Source organism: Sus scrofa, chromosome 13 (genome assembly GCF_000003025.6).
Source record: "Sus scrofa isolate TJ Tabasco breed Duroc chromosome 13, Sscrofa11.1, whole genome shotgun sequence".
NCBI classification, from domain to species: Eukaryota; Metazoa; Chordata; class Mammalia; order Artiodactyla; family Suidae; genus Sus; species Sus scrofa.
The window spans coordinates 158,766,906-158,790,866 of record NC_010455.5 but is presented as its reverse complement, the minus strand read 5'-3'; the positions used below and the strand labels follow the sequence as shown (position 1 = coordinate 158,790,866).

Genomic DNA, 23,961 nt, shown 5'->3' with positions numbered 1-23,961 from the left:
AAAAGGCATCAATTTTTTTCTTTGTTTCCCACCTCGCAGCATATGGACTTCCCAGGCCAGGGATCAGATCTGAGCCACAGTAGCAACCTACACCACAGCTCTGGCAACATCAGATCCTTAACCCACTGGGCAGGGCAAGGGATTGAACCTGTGTCTCAGTGCTCCAGAGACACTGCTGATCCCAATGTGCCAGCCATAGTGGGAATTCCATTAATATTTTAAAACATAAAAAAGTCTTGCTTCAGGAGTTCCCGTCGTGGCACAGTGGTTAACGAATCCGACTAGGAACCATGAGGTTGCGGGTTCGGTCCCTGCCCTTGCTCAGTGGGTTAACGATCTGGCGTTGCCGTGAGCTGTGGTGTAGGTTGCAGACGCGGCTCGGATCCCACGTTGCTGTGGCTCTGGCGTATGCCAGAGGCTATAGCTCCGATTCGACCCCTAGCCTGGGAACCTCCATATGCCGCAGAAGCGGCCCAAAGAAATAGCAAAAAAAAAAAAAAAAAAAAAAAAAAAGTCTGGCTTCATACTTAAAGAATGATTTGATTAAATTTAATCAAATCGTTTAATTAAATATAAACATCTAAGCACAATTGAATAGTCTTTTGGCTAACCTTTAATTTAGTATTCACAGTTTACCTGTTTGACTTCCAAACTCCCAGTGGCTTTTCGAGCATTCAAAATTCCTTTCCTTCTTGTTAGTCTTCTCTCCCAAAGAATCCAAAATCGCATTGGCAGTTTACGGAGAAGAAAAACAGTCTTTTGCTTCCCTGTTCCTTCCCCATTCCCAAACTCTTCTTATTATTCCTTAACACAGTGGGGAAAAAGCAGAGGACCCCAGCAGCACCCCACACAACCCCTAGGTTGCACCTGAGATGAATGTTTCCTAGAGTGGAAATAACTCTTCTTTCAGTTCTCTCTTCACATAACTGAGCTCTTCAGCCAAAGCTCACAGGATTTGCCCTTTGGAGACACACTACCTTTTTTTTTTTTCTTTTTTTTTTCTTTTTAGGGCCACACCTATAGATATGGAAGTTCCTAGGCTAGGTAGGGGTCAAATTGGAACTGCAGCTGTGGCCTACACTTGAGCCACAGCAAGGCCAGATCCAAGCCACATCTGTGACCTACACCATAGCTCACAGCAACGCTAGATCCTTTTACCCACTGAGTGAGGTCAGGAATCAAACCCGCATCCTCATGGACACTAGTCAGGTACTTAAGCTGCTGAGCCACAACGGGAACTCCAGAAACACACTACCTTTTTTTTTGGAAACATGCCTTTTTCTATGTTTGATTCTTTTTTTTTTTTTTTTTTTTTTTTTTGGCTTTTCTTAGGGCCGCAACCCAGGGCATATGGAAGTTCCCAGGCTAGGAGTTGAATCGGAGCTACAACTGCTGGCCACAGCCACAGCAACGCCAGATCCGAGATACATCTGTGACCTACACAGCAACTCCTGGCAATGCTGGATCCTTAACCCACTGAAGCCAGTAATCGAACCCGCATCTTTATGGATCCTAGTTGGGTTCGTTACTGCTGAGCCATGACGGGAATTCCTGTTTGGTCATTTTTAATAACTTCCTCTAGACTCCATGTAAAAGAAGCCATTAGTATAAATATTTTCCGTGAAATAAAATGGGAAAACAGTCAAGTGATTTACCCATATAGCTGATTAGACCTAGGCCACGGGCCCAGTTCGCGTGAGTCATTGACTAATACTTTCCTAACAGTACCTTTTTATGATGGAAGCATAAGGCTTCATCACAACAGTTTACATAAATATGCAGTAAAACCCCGAACTTCAGGTAAGTGGCAAATGCTGCCAGGTACCAGAATGAAAGTCTGCTAGGAGGCCCAGTCCTCCCACATATCCTCGGAGCACTCTCACCCAGCACAGTGAGCTGCCCTTGGTTTATGTCCCAGACAGCACACCCTTGACCCAGAGAGCTTGGAGACTTTGGTTTACTCAGGACTTTAAGATATGTACTCATGTCCCTTTTAAATTAATAATTGTTATTTTCTCTGCCTGACAGATTAATTACACAGAAAAATGTGCAAATTGTGCAAAACTGCGGGAAAATGCTGCTAATTTTGCCAAAGAATGCGCCTGCTCTATTCCTTTTTACCTTTCAGAGGCAATGAGGGTAAGTGAAATTCAAGAGTCTTCAACTGTCTATATGCTGCTCTGCTCGTATTTAACACATGGCAGTAAGTCCATGATCTCCACCAAATGCTCTCCCAAACTGAAAATACAGAAAATAAAGCAGAATGGGGATTGGGAGAGAGGCTTATAAAGTGTTGAGTTCCTCTGTGACTACCCCACCACCACCACCACCACGCCTTTTTTTTCCTTTGGAATTTAATTATTTTCCTTTGTAAATTTCCAGATTCTTTACCCACCCAACTTTGTGACATAATTCTTAACATCAATCAGACAGGTTTTACACCAAGTGTCAGCACAGGAGGGGACCATAGAAATCAATGCATCTAACCATTCATTTTATTGTGAGAAAATTAATTGGTTTAGAGGTTAAGTGACTTGGCCAAGGTCACATAGTGAATCAATGTCAAGGGTCACACACCTGGTAGGACTCTCCTCCTCACCACCCCCTCAAGCCATTCCCTACACACTGTTTCCTGATCCCTAAGGCGACTCTCGGCCTGGCTGTCAGACACTGTGGGAAATGCCAAAGAAATATTAAGAGATGTCCCTGCTCTTGGGCTGATTAAAGTCACATGTTAGTTCAGATCCTCTGAGAAGCAGATGCCAAGACAGGATTAGACATGCCAGAGATTTATTGGAGGAACTGCCTATGAAGGAAAATATGGAGGAAGTGGAGGAGGCTGGGAGAGCTTTCAGCCCACAACATGTCCCCCTCCTTTCTGCCCCCACTTCCCCTTCATAGATGACTCCGCATATGATGCTTCTACAGGCAGGCAGGCCTTTTCTTGAGCCTGTCACTGAACACCCCATCCTGCTTCCACCCCGCCCTGCTTCCTCCCCAAACCAGAAAAACCCTTCTGATTTCCTGTCTGGTAAAGATTCTGTCAGCAAGACTCAAAATTTTCTTCCTTGACTTTACCCTGCCCTCTCCTTTCTCATCCAAGCCTCTGAAGTATGAGCACTGTTCTTCCATCTGGGTTTCTCCCTTCCACCCTCTCCCTTCATTTTTTTGGCATCACTCCAATTCAGAACCTCCTGGTCTAGCACCACAGCAACCTTAACTGCACTTCTAGCCTTTGGCTTCTCCTACTTTTAGCCAAATGTTACTTGGAAAATCAGTAGACCACACCTTGGCACCCCCACCCCCACACAACTTGCCCTCTTTCGGATTGCTCTTGAGCATCTGAGGCCCAACTACCTTTTCTTTCTTTCTTTCTTTTTTTTTTTTTTTTTTTTGCTTTTAGGGGCCACACCTGCAACATATGGAAGTTCCCAGGCTGGGGTTTAAATTAGGGCTGCAGCTGTTGACCTACGCCACAGCCGCAGCAATGCCAGATTTGAGCCTCATCTGTGACCTACACCACAGTTCATGGTAATGCCGGATCCTTTAACCCACCAAGCAAGGTCAGGGATCTAACCTGCAACCTAATGAATACTAGTCAGGTTCTTAACCCACTGAGCCACAATGGGAACTCCCCCAGCTACCTTTTCATCTTTGTCTCTGCAAGAGATCTTGTAGTCTTGCCAAACTGGCCAGCTTGTTTTTCATGATACAACTCTATGTTCCTGCTGTTCTTTTGCCAAGAAAACCTTCAGTTACTCCCCACCTGTAAGATCTCACTTGTTTTAAGCCCCTAATATCCCAACCCTTCCCTGAGCCTCCTTTTTACTCATAAGTCCAATAAGAATTTCCCCACATTCGTATTATGGGAGTGCTCTTTCCACTCTTCTGATGGATTTACAGTCATCTGTATAATATCCTATAGACTCATTTCCTCTATTTGCAGGAGCCTCCCTAAGGATAAGGACCGTACTTTACATGCCACACACACCACACCCATACAGATCTGCACTACATACTCAACCTTCCTCCCACGTGTTACCACAGATGAACCATATGTGCTCCCATCCAAAGGTTCACCTCTCCACTTGTGTGGTAGATGCTAGCCTTTCTTGCCTTTAATGGATTTAACTCAGCAGTTCTCACCTCTCATATATCATCAACTTTTCTCTCTGTTGGATCATTCCCACCGTCACACAAACATTATTTTACCTCTCTTTAAAAAGCATAAACAAAGCACTTCTATTCTTCAAAACTTCCCTGTCCCTGTCTGCCCATTTCTTTCCTCCCATTACCAGGAAGAATCCTCAGAGGAGTCATCTATCTTGCCTAATTCCAATTCCTCTCTTCTCATTTCCTTAGACCCACTCTATTCAGGGCCCTCAGCCCTCAGTGAAATTGCAAGATTACCAGTGACATCCACATGGATAAATCCACTGCTCACTTCCTCATCTTTGACACGTTTTATTCTCTTGGCTTTCATGATACCTTACTCTCTTGGTTTTCCTCCTCGCTCTCTGGCTACTCTTCTTGGGTTCTTTTGCTGTCCTTCCTATTTTCCCCAAACTCTTAATGTTGAGGTTTTCAGGGATTTTTGTCTTAGTCTCTAGTCTTCTTCTTCTCTCCATATGCAGTCCCTCCCTTGGAAGTATCATATGCCTCCAGGTTTAAATGCCATTGATCACCAACGCTGTTTTCTGTCTCTATCCCAAACCTCTCTTCCAGTATCCACACTTGCATTTCCAACTGCCTTCCTGATGTCATTAGTCAGGTGTCTAATGGATATCTGAAGTTCAACATTTCTAAAACTGAATTCCTAATATCCACTTTCCCCCCTTACCTACTCTGTACACACACCCCCCCAAAGGAAAAACCTTTTTCACCTACAAGCTTCTCAGTCAACTCTGTCCTTCTGATGCTCAGGCTAAAAGCCTTCCTTAACTCTTTTTGATCTCTTACCCCTCATATCCAATCCATCCTATTGGCTCTACCTTCAAAATATACCCAGATTCTGCTTACCTCTGCCCACCTCTGCTGTTACTACCCAGCTCCACACCACACTCATCTCTTATTTGGATTTCTGCAATAACCTCCTATTCAGGTCTCCCTGTTATATTCATGTCTCAACATAGCAGCCAGAGTGAACTTTTTAGAGCATGTTATATTGTGTTATTCCTTTGCTCAAAAATCCCTGCAATGGATTTTTTTCCACTCAGTCAAAAAGCCTAAGCCCTTAGAAGGACTTGTGTGAGATCTGGCTTCTTGGTTCCTCTCTAACCTCCTCTTTCCATTCTCTTCCCGCTCCCTACTCTGACCACACTAGAGTCAGGCATTCTTTTGCTCCATGTATCTGATTTCCACTTGGCTAACTCCTCTGCTGCCTTCAAGTCCTGCTTGGCTAACTATCACCTAATCAGGCCGATACTGGCCATCCTGTTTCATACTGCACCCTGTCTACTCACCCCACCCTGCACTCCTGATTCTTGTTACCTTGCTCTAATTCCCGTTTTTTCCATGTACTTACCACCTTCCAACTTACTATATAAATTATATGTATTATTTATTGTCTGTCTCTCACTACTATATCCCAATCACCTATAACTATGCCCAGCACACCGGAGTTGCTCAGTTAACATTTACTGAATTGATATATGAATCCATACTTCCTCCATAGTGCATAGCACAATATATTTTACATGGTAGATGCTCAGAAAATGTTTCCTGAAATACTAACTTAATAGAGGAAAGATAAAGTGCTAAATTATATGGCTTGATGCTCTTAGGATGCTTTCGTTTTATGTGTCCCCCTTGATCCCAGATAAAAGCATGTTGGCATCAGTAATATTCTGACTATATCTTTATCTCTAAACATTTTTGTAAGTCCAATGTAAATTATAAGGAATTACTGGGTTATACTGGGGTTGTAAGTGATATCTAAAGTCCATAGGGGACGTTTTATATCTGTGTTCTTTTATTAGAGGTCAAAATTTTAGTTCTCTACAACTGTACACTTTCTTTCTTCCTCAGCTCACCATGATACCCCCTAAAGTAAAAGTTAGCATTACTTTTATTCATCAGAAATTTATTCTTTCCCAATTTTAGAAATCAGAAGTCTGAAATCAAGTTGTCAGCAGGATTGGTTCCTTCTTGGGGGCTCAGAGTGCTTAAAATTTTAAAGAAAAAAAATCCAAAAGATAAAACCTTAAAGGGCTTCAAGTTCCCACTGTTTGTGTCCTTTGAAATCCTAAAGGCAAATAAGTGTTACCAGCTGCTAACCATTCCTTTCAACCAAAGGCTTCTCATAAAATTCCAGCCAAACTTCTCAGGACAACCACAGGGCCTTCAACTCACCCATTCACACACATTACACACTATAGACTCTCTGCCTGCAACTAGGAATCCTGCACAAAGTACCACTGGAGGGAAGAAACACCATCAAATGCATTGTGCTTCCAGGGCCAATTACAAAGATGACCATCTTGGAGGCCTTGTTAAATTTTGGACAAAGAGTCATTGAAAAAAGGGTAATAAATCACTTCTGACCCTAGTGTGAGTATCCTCTGCCTATTTATTTTGTCACATTTATATGAATATATAACTTCCAGTAAGTCGAATTCTCTCCTAAGCATCCAAGAAAATGTGTAGTAAATTCCATTCCATGGATTTCATATTTTTCTGTAGTTATGGGTCAACAATAGAGTTTCCCTCTTTGGTTGAAGAAATGCAAGCAGCCATTCCCACTATGCCTGGCTTGTTTATCTTCACATCCATTCTCTCTCTTTATGATGTCAGGGCCCTGCATCTCCCCTTCTCGGTGTTCCAAAGACTTTTCTCTTACCAGTGACAGCTCTTCAGCCTTTGTTGTTTTCTGTAACTGGCCACACTTACCATGACCTTTATTTACAGTAACTTTATCTTCCATACATACTCATCCTCTTTTTTTGTGTTTTATTGAAGTATAGTTGACTTATAATGTTGTGTTAATTTCTGCTGTACAACAAAGTGATGCAGTTATACATATATAATTTTTTTTTTTTTGTCGTTTTAGGGCTGCACCAATGCCATATGGAGGTTCCCAGGCTAGAGGTTGAGTTGGAGCTGCACTGCCAGTCTATGCCACAGCCACAACAGTGTGGGATCCAAGCCCCATTTACAACCTACACCATAGCTCACGGCAATGCCGGATCCTTAACCCACTGAGCAAGGCCAGGTATCATCCTCTTAGAGGTCCTTAGGACAAGGACAAATTTGCATAGCTTAAGAGAATCAGTTGACTCAGGAAATTGTGAAGGAATTCTTTTGTATTTCTAGCACTGAATATAGCCCCTAAAATATAGGAAGCCTTAAGAAAATTTTGGCCTCCATATTTTTGGATACAGTCCTTCATTATTTTGGAGGTAGATAGTATATTCATTATAAATAGCTACAGTTGGACATTTACATTTGCATAATATGTGCTGTTAGTAAAATCTTTCTCAAGCCTGCCTGAAAAAGTTCTAGGGCCTTAGTATGTCGCTATAATGGGAGAATCACTCTGGTAGCCTGTGATTGGGCAGCCTCATTCAGCAACATTCATGAAAAAGGCATCTCATGGCAACAAGGGTACAAATCATCTTGTAGATCAGGGAACTATCCCATCTTTTTGTTCACCATCTCTTTTCTTTCTTTCTTTCTTTCTTTGCTTTTTATGTTCGCAGCTACAGCATATGGAAGTTCCCAGCCTAGGGGTCAAGTTGGAGCTATAGCTGCCAGCCTACACCACAGACACAGAAACACCAGATCCAAGCTGTGTCTGTGACCCACACCACAGCTCTCGGCAACACCAGATACTTAACCCACTGAGCAAGGCCAGGGATCGAACCTATGTCCTCATGGATACTAGTCAAGTTCATTACAACTAAGCTACAAGGAAACTCTGGGTCACCATTTCTTGACCAAGTATTACATACTGCAGTACTGTGTGTGTTATATCCTAGGCATAAAAAAGACAACAATGGAGAGGACCCCAAAAAGCTGGGCTTGTGTCTTTCACATATGCAGTATGCACATACACCTAAACATGCTCAGTAGCTCCAATTTTAAATTATGTTACGTGGATTTGCTTTGAATTCACCATATGAATCTGCTGCTTACCACAACCCCTATGCAGAGCATCTTTCTAGTATTTCTAGGAAATATTTGTAAAATCAAATGTTATATATTGAGAATACAAAGCCTAGTTATAAAAATTTTTCAAGGCATGAATGCAGTAGCCCTTACAAAAACATTGTTAGTCATTTTATAATTCTGTATAGATGAGCACTTTCTAACACTGATTTTTAAAAATAATTTCTTGGGTTTCTATCTGACAAAAAGAAACTTTCCATTCTCATCAACATTTTTATGTACTACGTCTTATGTTTTAAAAATCCTGTCCATGTTTATTAACATCCCAGCTTCTTTTGCTCTCTCCTTACATCTTGCTGTTCTCCTCTACAGGGTAATGTTTATATGTACTATAAATTGTATGGCTTCTATCAGAACCTCTATCGGTATATTTTATCCAGAAGTAATAGCCAACTGGTGGGTACAGATATAAAGGTAAGGTTTTATTTGATTTGCTATAATACTCCTTTTTTAGGCTTTTTTTTTTCGCTCTCTCATAAAGAGAGCTAGAGTAATTATTTTTTAAAAAAGAAGTGTAGATCACGCTCAGTGTTGGCTTTAAAGAATCTTCCTTTCGGCAATAGTCTCTAGATCTAGGATCTGATATTTGTGGCACAGAAGATTTGTATACATTCTTGCCATGGAGTGGTTGTAATGTCTCCAAGGCACAGTTCTGCTCCTTTTGCTTTTAATAAACCAGGTGAATCTTTCAGTGTAAAAGAGTATGGGAAATAAATTCAAAAGCTAAGGTTTTACAAGAAAGAAATGCCACAACACTGTAAATCAACTATACTCTAATTTTAAAAAAGAAAAAGTGTAAAATAAAACAAAACATTAAAAAAAGACAGAAATGTTCATTTCATTCTCGCATGAACTGAAGGGGCTAAGTATTCAGCTATTGAGAAGGAGCAGTTTCCTCTTCAGAGCAGGATTGTGAATCTTGTCTAGTTAAATGGTTATCTTTCATGTACCAATCTTTTTTTTTGACAGAATTTTATGTTAAAACCAGATACACATGGGATTACACAAGTCTTGGTAATAATGTGTCAAAAGGGCAAATCTTCAAGTACCTTTCAACCACAATTCAAGATTTATATTTCTCTTAACAAAATTTATAGCATACTGGAGCTACTTCAGACAGAGTTTTTACTTCTTTGAATGATTGACACATTAGATTTCAATGTTATTTCTTTACACTTAATTTCTGTAGTTATTTTAAAGTTGCTCATTTTAGGGAGTTTCCATTGTGCCTCAGTGGGTTATGAATCAGATTAGTATCCATGAAGATGTGGGTTCAATCCCTGGTTTTGCTCAGTGGGTTAAGGATCCAGTGTTGCCATGAGCTGTGGTATAGGTCAAAGATGCGGCTCGGATCCCGAGTTGCTGTGGCTGTGGTGTAAGCCGACAGTTGTAGCTCCAATTAGACCCCTAGCCTGGGAACTACAATATGCATGAGTGCAGCCCTAAAAAGCAAATAAATAAATAAATAAATTGCCCATTTTAGTTAATGGATGCACTAATTTTGATAATAACCTTGAGTGGTTGGTCTCAGCCTGGATCACTCTATCTCCACCATTGTCCTTTTTATAACTGGGGCCTTCAGTCAGCCTAGATTAAGGAAATTGGGCTCTACTTCATTGAATAAAAGCCTTTGGTTTAATGAATAGCCTTTCAGACTTAAGATTACAAAATTGTACTTTTGGTAGATAATACTCAGAATACTGGCAAGAAAAGCTAGACAGAAACCTTTTATATAATGACATTATATAAAAGAGATAACCAAATTATTTTTAGCAACCATTCTTAAAAATGTATTCTGGGAGTTCCCATCGTGGCTCAGTGATTAGCAAACCTGACTAGCATCCATGAGGACATACGTTCGATCCCTGGCCTTGCTCAGTGGGTTAAGGATCCAGCGTCACCATGAGTTTTGGTGTAGATCACAGGTGCGGCTCGGATCTGGCGTTGATGTGGTTGTGGTGTAGGCCAGCAGCTACAGCTCCAATTGGACCCCTAGCCTGGGAACCTCCGTATGCCGCAGGTGCGGCCCTAGAAAGACAAAAAGACCAAAAAAAAAAAAAAAAATGTATTCTGGTAGTTAGGTGGGTGTATTCCCTGTGATAAGTCATCTAGATGTAGACTCACCATTTACTTACTTTTTGGAATATTTTACACTCCAATACCAAAATCTTTTTTAAGATGTATGGGCTTAGCATGGTACTTTGCACAGCCAGAAAATTAGGTTACTTCCTGCAGACATATTTGGTATGCTATGTACTGCTAATGAGGAAAAAAAATACACACACCTGCCTGTAGAAACACACACACATCTCTCCAAACAAAACACAAAAAATTGTCTGGTCTGAGTGAGACAGCATCCTGGTAACAACAGGTAACTCTTAGTCTGTGCCAATAGATCAGTGTGGGTTGATTTACACTGCCAGTGTTTTTCCTTTCAGCATTTTAAGAGAGTTTACCAAAAGCACTTTCTCCTATATCATTTCTCATCCAGGATGTTACAAACTGTTCTCCATTCAAAAATTCCCCAAATGGGACCCCCATCGCTCCTTGTGGTGCTATTGCCAACAGCATATTCAATGGTAGGTGATTTTTCCTATTTCCATTGTGTTCTCTTTTAAAAATGTATAACAATCTAAATGTTGCTTCTGCAACTGAAAGGCAGTTTTAAAAAATCACATCTGCGGCTGAAAGGCAGTTAAAAAAAATGTTTGTATATATTGTCCACTGATATATTTCATTTGCAAATAAGTTCTTCCCTATCAGAAATTTGAAGTAGTTAGGAAACATGAGTTAAATGGAGACCCAGAATATTTTTCAATAATTGGGACCTTGGAGGAGTTCTCTGGTGGCACAGCAGGTTAAGGATCCAGTAGTCACTGCCTGACTGGGTTGCTGCTGTGGCATAGGTTCAGTCCCTGGCCCAGGACTTTACACATGCCATGGGTGCAGCAAAAAAATAAAATATAAATAAAACTCGCCCACATTCCGAAAATAATAATGGTAGTTGGGGCCTTGGAAAGAAAAGGAATATAGTCTTCTGATTCTAGCATCTATGGCATGTAGACATGTGAAGACTGCTCAAACCCTGCTTTATTTCTCAACTCTGTCTGGCTATGTACTTCCAAATGTGGCGGAAATGCCTGGATCTCTAATACAGTTTTTAATTTCTTTACAGACACCATTATTCTTTCATACAATCTTAATTCATCTATACATATTAAAGTCCCAATGCTAAGGAGTGGGATTACATGGTGGACAGACAAGTATGTCAAGTTTCAGAATCCAAGTTCCCACAATCTTTCTAGTGCATTTGCAGGTAAGATCCATACATTAGCTTAATATTCTTCTCTCCTTACAGAAACTTTGGTTTTGCTATGGGGGGATGTCTTTGATTCCTCCTCCTTTACTTCTTTGTTGACCTCTTTTTGCAGGCACCTCCATCACGTACCTCTCAGAAACATGAAATGATTTGGTACCCTGGTTACTTCAGTTTACCATTAGGAAAAAGGCAGTGTTTTAAGAAACTTGTTCCTTCATCTGTATGGTGATCATGTAACTTTCTGTCCACATGAGAGTGAAAGGGGTCAACTAGAATAACTAAAGTTATTTATTTGAAAGTTTTATTTATTGGTCAATATATTTACACTGCCACACTGATGGACCTATGAAAGAATGCCATGACAAACTATTTTTAAAAATAAAATTCTTTCCAAAATTAAAATGATGTATTTGTATACATGAAGCCAACTTTTAAAAATACTTTATTATCTAAATATTTATAGTTAACATAAGCAGAATAATTATTCTGGAAACAGAGTCACATACTTTAATCAGTTTCTTGGCCATATTTATCTTCATCACATCCCCCTGTATTTTTCCACTGAATTTGAGGATTTTTAAATATTTTACTGAGATATTATATTTATTTTTTTCACAACTTGTCTGCAGTATTTTTTGAAGTGCATTTTATGGAAAATCAATTTGAAATTGTTGCACCTTTAATTGATTCTTCTCCTTTGACCCTAATTTTTTTTCTTTTACTTTTTTAAAATGATTTTTAATTTTTCCTAATTTTTTTTTCAGTTGACCTCACTTTTTTATCAATTTGTTTGTTTTTTTTAGGGCCACACCTGCTGTACAATGTTCCCAGGCTAGGGGTAGAATTGGAGCTATAGCCACTGGCATACGCCACAGCCAGAGCAACGCCAGATCCAAGCCATGTCTGCGACTACACCACAGCTCACAGCAACACCGGATCCTTAACCCACTGAGCTAGGCCAGGGATCAAACCCGCAACCTCATGGTTACTACTTGGATTCATTTCCTCTGTACCACAGCAGGGATTTCTTGCTATCTTTTAATTCTGAGAGATAAGAAGATTTTATCCATTTTTTTTTAAGATTTCAAAAAACAGATTTATTAAGATAGGACTCTTGTGAGAGATGCAAGCAGGCAGGCAAGGCGGTTCTTATCCAGTATTTTAATCCATCAAAATGGTCTTCCTGTAAACTGAGATAGTCCAAAGCACAATTATAGAATTTGAATATAAAATCTTGTACTCATTTTGAACTCTCATTATGTAATGTGTTCAATTGTTTACTTACTTTTATAGGGGTAAATGTCACTATCTTCTTGTTTGCAACTTTGGTTTTCAATAATTATAGTTAATTCAATCTTTACAAACTAAGTTTTATTGCACTCCATAGCTAAAATATTTTGTCTAAAACTTTTCAACTATTTTGGGAGTTCTCATCATGGCTCAGCAGTAACGAACCCGACTAATATCCATGGGGATGCAGGTTCAATCCCTGTCATCACTCAATGGGTTAAGGATCCAGTATTGCCATAAGCTGTGATGTAGGTCACAGGAGTGGCTCAGATCTCGCATTGCTGTGGCTGTGGTTTAGGCTTGCAGTTGCAGCTCTGATTAGATCCCTAGCCTGGGAACTTCCATATACCACCAGTGTGTCCCTAAAAAGACGAAAAAAAAACCCAAGACAGCTTTTCAACTATTGTGAACAAAATTCCACCAAAAGTTAGAGGGCTAATTTACCAAAAAAAAAGGTCAGGATTATTGCAAAATATATCATTTGATATAGAAAACAGTTGTTTAAAAGCTTGAATATTTCTAAAATTCTGGTTGATGATATTACAGCAAAGACAGACCACATGTACTATCATGCTGAAGCATTTGTTTAACATTTTTGTCATTGTAAAAATTTTGCAGTTCATTTTCTCTGTGAATATATAACATTTAAATTTGCACAATTATAGCTCTTTTGGTTTGCAAAATATTGAGGCTTATTTGGATATAGTTGTTAATTACATATGTATTACAAGCAATTTTAAGCCCATTTCTCCATAAATTTCTCAGTTTACTAAGAACATCGTTTTTACTCTGATGTTGTGTTTCACAAATTTGCATTTATGTTATCTCTCCAAACCGAAAATTCACGCTTGATTGTTGAATATTTTAGCTGAATTTATAGTAATATTTATAATAACACGAGATTTTATCTTCCAATATTGACTATTCAAAAGTTTTGCTTTGATTCCATGAAGAACCAAATTTTAAAAATCAAACTAATGCATTTATTTATTTATTTATTGACTTTTTAGGGCGGCACCTGAGGCCGTCATAGTGCAGCCGAAAGAATCTGACTAGGAACCATGAGGTTGCGGGTTTGATCCCTGACCTTGCTCAGTGAGTTAAGGATCTGACATTGCTGGGAGCTGTGGTGTAGGTCACAGACTCGGCTCGGATCCCTCGTTGCTGTGGCTGTGGTGTAGGCCAAACAATAAAATAATTATATATTTACACCAGATAATAAATAATACTGTTGCAAGAGAATTGCAACCCGCTCAGCATCTATTTTTCACAGTACATCATGTGCCTGTAACATAACCTGCAGTATCCCACCATTCCCACTGACCCCACTGACTTGCAGTTGGCAGATTCACATATCTTACAGGCCAAAACAGAGACTGTGACCTAACAGGGTGTACTGTCAAGCAGTGGCAGAGTCACAAGGATATGTTGCTTTGAAGGGCCTCTGGTTATCTTCCCGTTAATTACATGTTAAAGTAAGCACTCTATTCATGGTACATGGGTATCTTTCACTACTAAGACCATGGCTGGAAGCTGAAAGGATGGTTATATGTACATTATTTGTTTGGGATAAATGCTAAATCAGATGAGATAATGGACAACAGACAGAAACTGGGACTGTCTTAGTCAAACAGGCATGTATGATCACTGTATCTATATTAAATTCCTAGTTTTTGAAAGGAACTTGGCAACATGCTTTTGTTTTGTCTTACCAGAACTACAGGCCGATAACACAAAGCAGCCTTGGCTTTCTCTTATCACACCATCGCACATTGTTCTTAACTTCCTCTGTTGGAAGAGTTACCATGTCTTACTGTAATTATCTGTCTGAATACCTGTCATCCCCCCTTCAGTATGTGAATTTCTTGAGGAAAAGGATTAGAATTTATGCAGTTTTATATCCCTGGTGCTTGATACAAGAGAACAATCAAGAAACGCTTAGTCTTGACTAAATAGGTGAATACAAATGACCAGCCGAACTTGAAAGAAGTTGTCGCTTCCTGTACCATGATTCTCATACTCTCTGAAGACACGGGACGGGTGGGATCAGAGGTTGGTAAGCACAAGCATGCTTAAGCCTGCATTTTCACTCCCTGGGTGATTCAGATTTTCAGTGGCCCATAGGACATATTGCCTTGAGGCATGAGCTCTGGCTAAAGTAGAGAGTGAGGTCCACATGCCGGCACTAAAGGCATTTTTGGTTTTTGGTTTTGTTTTTTTTTTGCCTTTTTTAGGACTTCACCCTGCAGCATATGGAAGTTCCCAGGCTAGGGGTCTAATTGGAGCTGCAGCTACCAGCCTACACCACAGCCAAGGTGATGCCAGATCTTTAACCCACTGAACAAGGCCAAGGATCGAACCCTCGTCCCAATGGATGCTTGTCGGGTTCATTGCCACTGAGCCACAATGAGAACTCCCGAGGTAGTTTTTTTTTTTTTTTTCTTTTTCTTTTTTTTTCTTTTTTAGGGCCACACGCATGGCACATGGAGGTTCCCAGGCTAGGGATTTAATCGGAGATACAGTTGCTGGCCTACACCACAGCCACAGCAACTCAGGATCCAAGCCGCATCTAAAACCTACACCATAGCTCACAGCAATGCTGGATTCCCCAACCCACTGAGCAAGGGCAGGGACTGAACCTGCATCCTCATGGATACTAGTCAGATTCCTTCCCACTGCGCCTTAGTGGGAATTCCCTTCCATGTGGTTTTATAAGCACTACAGCCATGCTTAGAAAACAGGACTGGGTTTCTTTTAGGAGAAAATAGTTAGTGGTCAGGGTTAAGAAAGAATGGTTTCCTGCAAATAGTAGAATCAGTTTTATGGAATTAAAAAGTTCACCAAACTACTTCTCCTTGTTGACTATTTTAAAATTCAAAATACTTTTTTTTTTTTTGTCTTTTGTCTTTTATCCTTTTAGTGCTGCACCCGAGGCATATGGAGGTTCCCAGGCTAGGGTCTAACTGGAACTATAGATGCTGGCCTACACCACAGCCACAGCAACACCAGATCTGAGCCATGTCTGCAACCTACACTATAGCTCACGGCAATGCCGGATCCTTAACCCACTGAGCGAGGCCTCACGGTTCCTAGTCAGATTTGTTAACGCTGCGCCACGATAGGAAATCCTCAAAATACTTTTCATTATCAACTCCTGTCAGCTTTTGTTGGAATTGCTCATCCCTATATCAAGCATTTTTTGAAAACCTACCATGTGCCAGGCCCTGGACTAAGTGGTAGTGAAAATAGATGAGGAAGACACTGTACTCAAGAGACTGTTGTTGAATGGGAAAGACAGACAAGCCCACCAAGGTCAAATGGGAAGTAGTAGGTTGAGGGTAAACTCACCAGACTCCTCTCCCAGCTTTGGTCCCCCACCCTGTGCTTCCATCATCCCTACAGCACAGCACCCAGGCCTTCCAGGCTTCCTGGCTTTAGAATAGGCTTGCAACTCCTTTACTGTCCACCTTCTCCCTTTTATCAGTTTCTCCTCCTTGCTTCAACCTTCAAGCCCTTAGGCATAGGGCTGCAGGAAATTGTAACTGATCTTCATGCATTTCCATGATTATTTTCCTAGGAAACAGTCCTAGAAGTAGAATTTCTGGGCCAAAACATATGTAGAAGATAGTCAATTTTGCTGCATGTTCCTAGACAGCTAAAGATGTGGTTAATCAACACTTCTGTCTGCTCTATACAAGACTTTCATGAGTTCCTGTTGTGGCTCAGCAGGCTAAGAACCTGACATAGTGTCCAAAAGGATGTGGATTCAATCCTGGCCGTACTCAGTGGGTTAAGGATCCAGCATTGCTGTGGCTGTGGCCTAGGCCTGTGGCTGCAGCTCAGATTCAACCCCTAGCCCAGGAACTTCCATATGCTGCAGATTCAGCCCTAAAAAGGAAAAAAAAAAAAAAAAGTGTTTCCGTTTCCACTGCTTTATTGGTGGCTGTCATTCTTTTTTTCTTTAAATATTAACTAAAGACATCCCCTATGATGTGCTCTCACTTAATGCCACCACTATTATCATTTTGCTGCACCTATTTTTTCAGTGCTTTACTATACATTTAATATAGTTGAATACATAATATACATATCTGATATTCTATTTTTTAAACCCAATGACAGTATCATTAATATCTTCCCCTCACATTTTCTTAGTCTGTATAACCATTATATTTAATGGTTGTATACTCAGGTAGCTTACACCCATATTTTTTTCAAAAGTGTAATTTTGAGTTCTCTTTCCTCAAGAATGTGAGATTTGTTTCATTTTTTACATTTTAAGGAAAACCGAAGGGGTAAATGATTTTTCTCAACCACATCCATTATTAACTTTCTACAGGAACCACGAAGCCCCCGTACTGGCCTAAGCCTGCCTATGAACTGGATGAAGAGGACCCAGGAAACAATGGCTTCATCAATGATGATTTCATCGTGTGGATGCGGACAGCTGCCTTTCCCACTTTCAAAAAACTATACCGCCGACTCCATCGAGTACAGCATTTTACTGAAGGATTGCCTGCTGGTAGTTATAGTTTCAACATAACCTACAGTATCCTTTTATTCCAGTTTTCTTTGTGGGGGTCAAGGAAAAGTATGTCCGTCTGAGTACTAGTAGTTGTTGAATTATTTCATGCTGTACTTTTCTATTCTCGAAATCTATATATATATGTAAAAGAAATCTAAATATATGTAAACATATATTTATCTTGTAGGCAATGCTGTCACCTCATCACCATATAGCTGTTTGTCTCCACTTTATATACAATTAAATGTGTACTTTTTTTTTTTTTAAGAATAACAGTCAATAGCAATATCTGCTGAGTAGGTCTGAATAAGTAGGGAAGGACTCTTTCTGTTCCAGAAGAAAGATTAAATAACACTGAGCCTAAAACAGTGAAGAGAAGCCTGCTGCATAGGACAGGATGAAATAGAGGACCTTGGAAATAGAGGTTTACTAGGAAGTAAATTTGGAATGTGAACTAAAAACAATGAAAACTGAGAGGAACTATAGAACATTTTGTTCTAGACAAAAGTATCCTACACAAGGAGCCCTGGATTCAGGGGGCAGCGTGGGTTTATCCAGTCCAGGTGAGCCATGCTAAGAGCTCTGTGCTGAGAATGAGGTGTTATTCTCTGCTAGGTACAAGGCCAGCCAGCAGGAGCCAGTGCCTTGGTTGTGGACATACGGTCTACATTAGGAGACATGCTTTGATATGAAATTCTGAATGTTTTCACTTAATATAAAAATACAAATGTAACTCTTGACTTAAGAACAAAAAGGACTTAACTTCAAAGTGACATCAAACACTATCTTTAAAAAATTAATATATATTTAAATATAATTTACACTAACTCTGGTCTTCAGATGTAGTTTTCAAGTCCCTTCTCTTTCTCCCTGAGGCAGAATTCTCTCGGAGGCAGACTTTTTCCAGGACTTGTATACAGCTTTGAGATGTCAGCACGATTAGGCATCAGCATGTTACCATCTCAGGACTACTGGCTGGGAGTCTTTCATGGGACACCAGGCCAGAGGATCTTAACACCAAACTGTCTACCTCCTTCATTTCTTTACCTCTCAGGGAGCTTGAATGAAAGATTCTTGGGGTCAGTGCATGACGGCATGTGTTCCAGTCCCCTATTCTCTTTTCTCCTAGAGCAGAGCTCAGACATCTCCACTCTGAGGGGCGAGTGGGGACGTTCCTCAGAGGCATGGAGAGATCCCCCACTTATATGATACAATCTCTACTTCTCAGCTTGTTGTCTCCTTTCATTTACTGACCAGGAATACAGTTTGCCTTCAGCCATTCCTTTAGCACTAGTTCAGTGCTTTAGTCTCTAGTTCTAGCCTATGAAAAGGAAAGCCAGAAATTGCTCTCTCTTATACAGCATTGTATGTGTAGATCAAAGAGTAAACCACATAAATTACATTTTAAACAGGATTTCAGCAACCCTCTCTCTCCCACCAGAAAATGTGAGATTGAAATTAGCTTGGCAACAGTCTCTTAAATTGGATCTTCTGTTCCCATCAACTTTGTCTGTGATTGCCCTACCAGTAAAGCAGTCAGAGTTGCAGTTAAGGTACAGGAAAAAAAACAAACACGTACTATTTCCCTCACAATTCACTAAAGTGAGTTTGTGGTTGAGGGGAAGAGGAAGGGAGTCCACATTCCAAACAAAGGAGACACCGTTCCTCCACTTGAAGCATGCATTCTCTCCTTGGGCATCTTCATTTACAGTCATGTTTGAATGCTGATGGCTCTCAAATCTAAATCTTTGGCACAGAACCTCAATCCTGAGCTTGTGTCCTATGCTTGTACCATCTGTGTTGAACCCTAGTGTGAGTATTACCTATCTACCCTCATAGCCTGACTACTGTGTAAGGAGAACTAAGCCTGAGCTGCAGAAAATGCCTACCACTACTAAGAGAGAAAAGACACTGTGTAGGAGAAAAATACCCTCTTAATGAAACTGAGGGAGGGAGAAAATAGGCAGATGAGCTGAGATGACACCCAAGGACCTGGTGACAATGAAGAATTTTGATGGAAAAGAAAGAGCGAACTAGCTTCCTAACAAGTTTCTTTGTGCCTTTAAATAGCATGTTGCCAAGTGATTTGAGGCCTTTTAAGAGCTTTGCTGGGAAATGCCGTTGCTATGAGAAGCCTTTATTTGTTTATTAGTTTGGTTTACAAAGGCACCAGATGTTTAAAAACCTCAGGCCACATGCATAATCAAAATGACATCATTCAAATGCTAACGATAGCAAACCCACTTCAAACACTTTCTCCCCAGCAGTGAGGGATCCTGGACTTTTCAAAACCCAAATAAATGCACCACCTTTAATTTTCCCACCAAAAATGTTTTGCCATCTATCTCATTATTTTCTTTGCTCTTCACTCTTGAGGAACTTTCCCTGAGATAGGAATTCAAAGCTTACCTATAAAGGATAGCCTGTCCTGGTATCCTGATCCATAAACACAGATTTAGGTTTGCTGCAACACCTGTCTGTATTCTCTTCATTTCCTTGAGTTTGCTGAAGGAAATTAACTATATTTGTTCATTATTGAGTTATCTGTAAGTCATTTAGATCTACCTTTGTCTGAATTTCTTTCAGAGAATATAACTATGTAGGGAGAAGACTTGTTTTTACTTAATTTCATTCCTGCAAGATACAGCATACTGTTTGGTAAAGATTAGACTATATGAAATTGCATATTCAACCTTTTTTTTTTTTACCTACAAAAACAGCACTATTATATGGTTCACCACAATGTGTATTTAGGATATGTGGAGGTAGAGCGAGAAGTGCTGATACAGATCCATGGAGTTCCCATCGTGGTGCAGTGGTTAGCGAATCTGACTAGAAACAGATCCTTAACAGGTTTTCTTTTCTTAGATTTTCCAGTAAGCAGGTTCCAAGGAGAAAAATCAGTTGTTCTTTCCACCCTGACATGGAGTGGAGGCAGTAGCCTTTTCTTAGGTCTAGCCTACGTGGTGACAGGAGCTGTGACATGGTTGGCTTTCTTTTCCATGATGGCAATTCACTTGAGGCTGAAAGAAAGGAAAGGGTTCTTCCTCCAGTAGTAAAGTCAAGCTTTGAAAAGAAAAGACAGAAATGGACTGTGAAGTAATGGAGCCAAAGATCTCCAACAAGACTCAAAATGACTGGGCTATTTCACCAGAAGGAACTGGATTAACTGACCAGTTAATAATGAGAGTTTCAGAGTGAGGAAGAAAAAGAAGAGGAGGAGAAGGCATAATTAAGTATAGTAAAATGTCCTTGGAATGGGGAAGGTAAATCATTCTTGAGCTCTAAACCAAGTCTCAGGTGTTTATTTGACACCCTTGTGCCTAAAAGTAAGTGAATGCCTAGCAGGGTGGCATCACCAGACAAGAGTAAGTAAGTCCGGGGCCCCAAGATTAGGTGAATCCTTTTAACCATCAATCAGGCTCAGACCATGATGAGTCTTCGTCAGCTGGCTAAAATTACAGACTTCCCAGCAACAATTGTTGAACACTGAATTGAGCAATCAGTATGATTTTTGAAAACTCTTCTCTCCTTCCATGGAGCCAGAATGAAGCTTTCTCTACAAAGAATACACTAAGCAAAGGTTTTGGCAGTGCCCTGAGCACCCAAAATACATCGGTACACCAAAAAGAAAGTCCAGGAATTTCTTAAAGTTACCCATATAGCCAAGAGGAAGGCACTTAAAGTGACCAATTCTCTCAAAAACTGTACTCAACATTTGAAGGCACAACACAGTTCTAAAACTTATACTGGGATGACATATTCTAGGATGCAGATGGTAACCTGGGTTTGCGACACTTGAATTATATGTGCTGAGGGAGCTTCTTAGAGTCCATCTTAAAAGATCTGAATTCCTACTGAAGTTCATGTACAGGTGACCCTTGAACAACGCAAGTGTTATTGGCACCACCCCCTATGTAGTCGAGAATCCACCTGTAACTTTACAGTTGGCCCTTAGAATCTGTGGTTTTGCATTCACGAATTCAACCAGCTGTGGATCATGTAGTACTGTAGTAAGTGTTTACTGAAAAAAATCCATGCATGAGTAGACACGTGCAGTTCAGACCTGTGTTCAAAGGTCAGCTGCACTTGGTAAAGCTGCCAGGGGAGAGACTCCATAGATCTGTGTGCCTAGATAACCAGAATATTATACTTCGAAAAATGTATTTATATTTTGAGGTGGGAGAAGTTTTACTCTATGATGATTCTAAGAGCAGAATTTTCATTGTTAAAGGAAAACATGGTACCAACACATACTTGTCTCTTTAGCAGCCAAGAAAGCACTTCTTTGTTGCAACTTTCTACATTCACCAAATAGTTGAGTACTTTTCCAAAAAAAACAAAAATGGTTTCAGGTACGAAATCTGAAATCTTGGAATCCTTCCCCATCTCACCTTCCCTGTGTAACCAGTGACCTCCAGTGACCAGGTGTGGTAAGCTGAATAACATCCCACCCCTAACTCCAAAGACAACCATGTCCTAATCCTTGAGCTGTGAATGTTACTTTATATGCTTCATATGTCAGACTTTGAAGATATGATTAAGCTAACGATACTGATATGGGAAGATTATCCTGGATTATCTGGATGGGCTCAATGTAATCATAAGGGTCCTTGTAAAAGAGCGGCAGGAGATGACAAGAGTGGGGCAAGATGTGGCGATGTAAGCAAAAGGTTGGAGTGTTATAAAGGAGGGGCTGTGACCTTAAGAATAAGGCAGCCTCTAGAAGCCGAAAAAAGCAAGATATAGATCCTCCCCTGAACCCTCTAGAAGTCCTGCCTACACCTTGATTTGGGAGTTCTGACTTCTAGAACTGGAAGAAAGTTAATTTTTTGTTTTTAGCACTGAGTGTGGTAATTTGTTACAGTAGCAATAGAAAACTGATATACTACTGGCTGGAGTCCTCTAGTCATCTGAACAATTGTTTCTCCAGCTTAGGTGACCAATCCAGGACAAAGAGCTAGAAAGGAACAGACCTCACCAGTGACTTCAGATCCTGGGAACCAAATCCAGTGACTTCAGATCCTGGGCTCCCACCCCTTTAGTCCACACTCCTTAGTTATTGTGCTGATTGGAAAAAAGCATGGATACATTTGTTGTATCTCAACCTTCTTGGTCAGCTTGTAAGATGTTGTATTAGTCAAGGTTCTCCAGAATCAAAAGGAAAATGTGTGTGTGTGTGTGTGTGTGTGTGTGTGTGCGCGCACACATGCGCATGCATGCACACCTATGTGTGTGTGTAAAGAGATTCATTTTCAGGAATTGGCTCAGGATTCTGGAGGCTTAGCAAGTACAGAATCCAATGGGGGAGTCTAGCAGGCTGGATGCTCAGGAAAGAGTTGCATTTCAATCCAAAAGGCAGTCTGCTGGAGCAACAGGAAGAATTGATGTTGCAGATGGAACCTGAAGTCTGTCAGCTGGAGAATTCCCTCTTGTGTAGGGGAAGTTAGTGCTTCATTCTAGTCAGGCTTTCCATTGAATGCATGAGACCCACTCACGTTATGGAGGGGGTCTGTTTTCTTAGTCTACTAATTTAAGTGTAAATCTCATCCAGAAACGGCTTTACAGAAACATCCAGAATAATGTTTGACCAAATATTTGGGCACCCAAGGCCCAGTCAAGTCTACCTATAAAATTAACCATAACAGGAGGCATATGCATTCAGCAATTAGTTGAGATATTAAAAAAAAAAGTACTCAACTTTGCACTAGAGTTGATTCAGTGGAAAGATTGTATGTAAAGCATAAGTCTGTCCACACAAGAAACTAAACTACTCAAAAATAAGTGACTGGAATTTATGACAGAATAGAGGTGTAGTTCCTTTTTTCTGCTTCTCCACAAATTATCAAGCCTAAAGTGCTTTGTCTCTGTAGGACTCTTTCTAACCCTGCTATAGAAGCTGGGAGCCATCTTTCTTATCCTCGTTAGGGGAAGAGCCTCATCATTCACAATTAACTCCTCACCCACAATGGGGAGCTTACCTGCTCTGGCTTTCTACCTCTTTGATTCTTTCTCTTCCCTTTCCCATTGTCTTGCTCTTATCCTCTTCATCTACTTTTCTAAATCTTCATCCTTGTGCTTTTGTGAATTGATTGGTGAAGTCTTGGAAAAACTAACCTTTCTTTCTTTCTCTAACTCCTGACAACAATTCTGGAATGAGAAAAAGTGAGCATGAGATCAAGAGAGTCAACAAAAATGTGAATAAATGAGAACTTGTGTGTGTTTGAGCATTTGGGTGAGTGTATGACTGTATGATTGTGTGTGTGACTATTTAGAAATCACTGGGGTTTTGAGGTGATTTTATTTAGGCATATATGCTAAGTACATGGGCAGAGGCAGCAGGCATAAAATTGGATAGGCTGAGGAGTTCCTGTCATGGCTCAGTGGTAATGAACCCAACCAGTATCCGTGAGGATGTGGGTTCGATCCCTGCCTCGCTCAATGGGTTAAGGATCCAGCGTTGCTGTGAGCTGCGGTGTAGGTCAAAGATGTGGCTCTGATCCTGCGTTGCTGTGGCTGTGGCATAAGCTGGCAACTGCAGCTCTGATTCAACAACTAGCCTGGGAACCTCCATATGCCGTGGTTGCAGCCCTAAAAAGACAAAAAACAAAAAACAAAAAATTGGGTGGGCTGAAATTATAGCTGAATAAAAGTGTAGACT

General features: G+C 40.4%; 1 protein-coding gene across 1 annotated transcript; it reads left to right on the top strand.

Annotated features, from left to right (window-relative positions):
* On the top strand, window positions 1,483-23,740 carry LOC100524713 (cell cycle control protein 50C-like). Its single transcript, XM_021071319.1, has 5 exons — window positions 1,483-2,139; window positions 8,479-8,580; window positions 10,658-10,745; window positions 11,342-11,482; window positions 17,115-23,740. The coding sequence occupies exons 1-5, from the start codon at window positions 2,134-2,136 to the stop codon at window positions 17,378-17,380; spliced, it is 603 nt and encodes a 200-aa protein (XP_020926978.1). The 5' UTR covers window positions 1,483-2,133; the 3' UTR covers window positions 17,381-23,740.

Excerpts from the sequence above, each read along its gene's own strand:
- LOC100524713 (XM_021071319.1), top strand. Across the intron at positions 10,746-11,341 it reads TGCCAACAGCATATTCAATG|ACACCATTATTCTTTCATAC; the intron begins GTAGGTGATTTT and ends ATTTCTTTACAG. Across the intron at positions 11,483-17,114 it reads TCTTTCTAGTGCATTTGCAG|GAACCACGAAGCCCCCGTAC; the intron begins GTAAGATCCATA and ends AACTTTCTACAG.